General features: G+C 33.5%; 1 protein-coding gene across 1 annotated transcript in view; it reads right to left on the bottom strand.

Moving 5' to 3' along the window:
* Positions 1 to 572: 572 nt before the first annotated feature.
* Positions 573 to 5,829, bottom strand: part of LOC103600928 (zinc finger MYM-type protein 1-like) — a 13,568-nt gene continuing 8,311 nt past the window's right edge. Inside the window, exons 6-9 of the mRNA XM_008585282.1 lie at positions 4,765 to 4,918; positions 3,561 to 3,698; positions 3,346 to 3,383; positions 573 to 2,956 (exon numbers count right to left, since the gene is read on the bottom strand). Coding sequence (XP_008583504.1) covers positions 656 to 2,956; positions 3,346 to 3,383; positions 3,561 to 3,698; positions 4,765 to 4,918 — 2,631 coding nt within the window. The 3' untranslated portion in view covers positions 573 to 655. The remainder of the gene's footprint in view (positions 2,957 to 3,345; positions 3,384 to 3,560; positions 3,699 to 4,764; positions 4,919 to 5,829) is intronic.

Here is a 5,829-nt window from a genome sequence, read left to right as displayed (position 1 = left end):
GAAACTCACTCATGTGCAATGTGACCTACGTACAGGTTATTAAATTAAGCATTATTTATAATACCAAAAGATTAAAAAGAATGAAAATGTCTGTCAGTATGAACCACTCAATTATATTATGGTATATTCATACAATGAAGTCTTCAGTTGTAAAAAAACAATCAAGAAACTCTTCATATACTAATATGGGACAATCTCAAAAATATCACATTATGTAAAAAGGACAAGCTGAAGAACAGTGTGTACTGTACAGTACCATTATGAAAAATATCTCGAAAGATATTTAAGGAACAAATAACACTTTAGGAAGGAGGAACTGAGTACTAAAGGACGAAGGAGACTTTTCACTTGTATATCATTCTGTCTTTTGAATTCCAAACCATGTTATATGTTCTGTTGAAAAAAAGTTTTTCTTGGGCCGAGCCCGTGGCACACTCAGGAGAGTGCAGCGCTTGGGAGTGCAGCAGCCCTCCCGCCGCGGGTTCCGATCCTATATAGGGATGGCCGTGCACTGTGCACTCACTGGCTGAGCATGGTGCGGTCGGTCTCAGAAAGGACAAAAAAAAAAAAAAGTTTTTCTTAAGACACATAATTTTGAAATAAAAATTCCAATAGAAATAAAAAATTCTTTTAGGCAAGTTCAAATTAGCAAGTATTATATTTCTTTCACCTGATTGATAAACTTTTCCAGAATTCCATTGAGTCTTTCAGGCTCCATCAGTTTATTTGCCAATTCCTGCTCAACAGCCATTAGGGCCAGGCCACTAAGCTTCTCTTGTCCCATGGTATGACATAAATATGTTTTAAGACGAGGCAGTATAGAAAATGAATTTTCAGCACTGGCTGAAGTAAATGGCCAAGACAAAGCAATATACAATAGCTTTGAAATGCAAGGAATATTATTGTGCAGACCATGCTGAATAAACAAATAGCCAAGATTGATAAAGTTAATGCAATCATAATCTATGACAAAGTTGAGCTTGGCATACTGCCGATAAAATCTAAGTTCTGGGACAATGTCTGCCTCAAGTTTATAAAATTCTTGAATATGTTTGGCTGTTGCTTCATTTAATGGTTCATTCCATTTAAATAACAGTTCTGAAATTTGTTTCATTATGCAATAATCAAACTCTGAAAAACATAATTTTAAATTCTGTAATATAGCATCTAATCCTTGGTAATAAATACTAACTTTATACTGTTCTTCTGTTGATGTAGGAAAAAACGTACTATCTGAATTGCCAAGATCTATTGTTTTCTGAATTTTTCTTCTTTTCTGAAGAGAAGGTTTTTCAACTTCAAAACCTTTAAAGGTTATTTTTTGACATATTTCCTCTGCTCCATCCCAGATAGTTTTGAAGTACACATCATTTCTTTCAGATGATAAACATTCTAAAATTGCTTCTATTTTTGAAGACAAAGAAAAAATGTCTATGGTTTCACTTTGAAGCTCTTTGGAAAGAATTCCTGTAACACTTAGCACTCGATAAAGAAATTTCAAACAAAAAATAAACTCAAATTTGGAAACCAGTGTCAACAAATCACTCAATTCATCGGCCAAGCTTGTGTTTGAAGAATGGCTTGACATAACTTCCAGTGTTTCAATAATCTCTGGAAGACTGTCAATCACGGATAGTAACATATGATCATGGACTGTCCAACATGATTGTGATGTATGTTTCCTGCATGTTTTGTTTTGCCTCAGCTTACAAATGTTTTGAAAATGTGCCAATAATTCCCCAGACATATGAATAGTGTTGAACAAAGAATTAAGAGTATTCAGAGCACTTCGGAGTTCTTTTACTTCTTTACAAAACCTAATTACTGCTAAATCTAAGAAATGTGCATAACAATGTATATATAAAGCTCTTGGCTCTTCCTTCTTGAATTCTGCTGCAACTTTATTAAATTTTACCCTCAAATTAATGGTACTATCATAGGCCTGTCCATATATTTTATTCAAATCAACTCCAATTTGCTGCAGATAAGTTTTAATAGTCCTATGTAAGTGGGTCCCAGTCCTCTCTTCAATATCAACAAAACCCAAGAATCTTTCTTTAATTAAGATAGCCGTTGATGTTTTTTGTGGGTATCTTACACAAATTGAAAGCTGTTCTTTAGTGGCACTATCAGTTGTCTCATCACATATTATTGAAAAGGCTGAGGAATCATTGATTTCATTCACAATATCCTGCAACATTTCAGTCTTTATTATTTCAATAATATCACTTTGAATTTGTGTACTATTGTAGAAGTCAACTTGTGAATTCGTAAGTCGAAATATTTCTTCTCCTTTATCTTTTGCTCTGATTTCTAACAATTCTAAAAAATTTCCTTTATTCACAGATGAAATAGACTGGTCGTTTCCTCTTAGGAGTAAACACTGCTTTCCAAGAAATAAAATATTTTCAATTATAAGCTTTAGGTATTTTTTATTTCCCTCAATCTGTTTTGAATGAATAGACAAATTTTCATTGACAGCTTCCTCACAAAACTGGTACTCCCTCCAAAACTGCAAAGATTTCAAATGCATTTCACTTTTTTCATGCTTTCTGAAATTTTGCAGAGTTTTTTTCCAATTTCTAATCTGGGTTCCTCCATAGCTAAAATTTTTCTGGCAGAACAACTGGCACGAATAACAGAACATCGTATCTTTTCTAATACTGTTTCCCAAATGCTGAAAATTTGAACACCAAGATTTTTTAATATTTCGTGATTTATCTTTAACTTTTTGTACTTTGGATGTAAATTTTGGGTGACAGAGTCCATCGTTTATTGTCACAGATTTCACATTGTATACAGGATCCTGGTTTGACATGTTATGTTTTTGTGCTTCTATTTTGGAACCAATTGTATGCTGACTGAGTATTGATGAAGACGGTGAAAGGCTTGGCTCTTCCATACTACTACTATCAGCAACACCACTACTTGATTCACTGGGTGAACTCTTAGAAATCTTTGGGAGAAATGATAAAATAACACTTGTTTTAACAGTTTTCAAATAATAAATTAAAATATTGAACACATCTAATAACACAGCAAAATCAATGGGTGATATACAGTATGAGCTCCACTAGATGGAAACATTAACAATTATAACTTATTTATTGGCAATTTCGATCCAGCACTAAATGTTTAAAGAATCTTTTGGTATGTAACTGTAATAAAAATAATTTTTATTGCTCAAATAACTAGAATTGCTTAATAAGTATTAAAAAAAGAAGACCCCTGAGGAAAAAATGACTAATAATACTTTTGTTTAAACATTCTTATTTATATTTATATATAATTATATATATAAAATCTGCTTATAAAAGACAGTAGCAAAATTAAGATAAAACTTACATCCACAATGACATTTGCCATTAATGTAGAAACTGTACCTGTTAAAATGAATTAGAGCGTAAATTAAAATCTTATACTATAATCTATAAAATAGCATCATAAACTGTAATTGTTTATTTCATGTCGGAAAACCAAAAGAAAATTTAACACATAGGTAGACTCATCAAGTATGACAAAAGAGTGTTTACATCAAATATCTAAACATCAACTTTTACCTTGTAAGACATCAGTGTCCATGATAGGCAGGGCATCATGAGTGTCTGCCAATGATACTATATTGCTTATAACTGGAGTTGTATCTTTCTTTGGAGAAAGGAGCTCTCTTAAAACATCATGCACTCTGGAAACATTTACTAATAAATATAAACAAAAAGATTACTTATAAACTAAGCAGAATCAGTCAGAAAGCACTGTTACGTAAGTGTTTCAAGGAACAATGTAAATATCTAATAGCTTAAGGTATTGCTGGGTATTGGAGCAATTCTTATTAGGGCTTAAGAATAGCCAGGTTCTTTAGTGTAATATTATTAACAACATTAAACTGATAATTTATACTTCCCCATCATTTTATATCTTTTGTCTTTGCACACAATTTCTCAGACCTTTTATACTATTTGCTTGAAATTATGATCAGATTTTTACCGTGAAATTACCCTTGGAAAACAGAAAAGAGATTCCTATGGAATCTCTTAATGGGTATCAATTTCTAACTTTTCCAGGATTCATAAACACCAACAGAGGTAGGTTGGTATCCAAGCTAGTATTGTAGAGATTTCTGTAAAAAGCCAGTGTGTATGATGTACAAAATCTAGGGGCATCATTTACCCTATTGTCTGTGTAAATACCATCACTGGTTCTACATGAAGCTCTTTGATATTGGTCTTGGATTATTTGTGCTTTTCAATGAGCACACCTTAAAGCATTTCTAACTACCTATACTTTGTGTGAAAAACTTAAAGCCTTGTCTTTACAAAGCAGGGCTAAGTACATTCTATATTGTAATAGAACCATTCTTATCATCAATATATTGCATAAACTCAATACTGACTGAGTGCCTCCTATATACCAAGCCCTGTAGTAGGTGCTCAATACATATCAATGTAAACATACTACATACATTCATTTATGAAAGGATCTGAACAATCTAAAGACATATATCCCTAATTTTTTTTCTTAAAATGAGATTTGTATCAATCCAATACAATAATCTTTACCAATAAGTATTAAATATTTGGTGGTGAAGTAGCCTCCCTTTTATACAAAAATACTGGACAACTGTTCTTTGCAACGAGTTTTGGATTGTTTTGACTTTTAAGTCAGTCAGTTTAATTTGTAAGTGAGATATGGTTATAAATTAAAGCAAAGTAGTAATATTCCTCAGTAGTTACCAAACCTCTGCATTTGCTAAACAAACATTACCTGTAGAAGATTCCATCTTAGCTTTATTGTATGCAGAGAAACAATTAATAGAGCAGAAAAGCCCTGTCTTTCTCAAGTCATTGGCAATCTCAAGCATTTCATCTGAGGACTTCAATGATTTGCAAGTAACGGATGTAAGTGTTTTGGCTGGTTTCTGTTCAGAGATTAAAATAATGTTCAGATTCCTGGTATATGACATGCATTGTTAACAAACAAAAGTATACCCCCTACTACTGTTTTTAGTTGAAATATCACAAATAATAATAAAGCCAATTTTTACACTTTCTTAAAAACCAGAAAAAAAGACACTACAGAATGCAATGATGAAAGTGAAGGAAATTGATAAATTTATTTCAAAATTATTTTTATTATTTGTCAAATATATTTAACAGCAATAATAATAATACATCTGCAAGCAATGAAGAAAGTGGTGATGGGAGACATTCATCATCCCAGGCAATCAAAGCCTACTGGATAAATAAATAAAGATTTTATAATTATAGGTCTCTTCTCAAAGTCAGCTTGGGCATCAGCGCAGGAAAGCCTTCTAATGGTGCTAAGAAGGAGCAAGAAAAAGGTGCTTAACACACATTAGAGATACCGTGGGAATCACTATTTTTCTAGGCTAATTCCATGGTAAAAATTACAAGTATATTGTAAGAAAGCAGCATATGAGTAGTAAGAAGTGTACAGTATAGTGAGTTTGATAAGCAGTAAGTGTGCAAAGGAAAAGGATATAAACTGTGAGGTGCACCACCTATTCTTTCTAGTGAAACAGGATCCACCATTCCTGGACTTAAGAATACAACACCAGGGGCCAGCCCGTGGCTCACTCAGGAGAGTGCGGTGCTGATAGCACCAGAAACAGGATCCACCATTCCTGGACTTAAGAATACAACACCAGGGGCCAGCCCGTGGCTCACTCGGGAGAGTGCGGTGCTGACAGCACCAGAGCCGCGGGTTCGGATCCCATATAGGGATGGCCGGTTTGCTCACTGGCTGAGCGTGGTGCTGACAACACCAAGCCAAGGGTTGAGATCCCCTTACCGGTCATCTTTAAAAAAA

The sequence above is a fragment of the Galeopterus variegatus genome, unplaced genomic scaffold (assembly GCF_000696425.1).
Source record: "Galeopterus variegatus unplaced genomic scaffold, G_variegatus-3.0.2 Scaffold106, whole genome shotgun sequence".
In the NCBI taxonomy this organism is placed as follows: Eukaryota; Metazoa; Chordata; class Mammalia; order Dermoptera; family Cynocephalidae; genus Galeopterus; species Galeopterus variegatus.
This window is presented reverse-complemented; position numbering and strand designations above follow the sequence as displayed.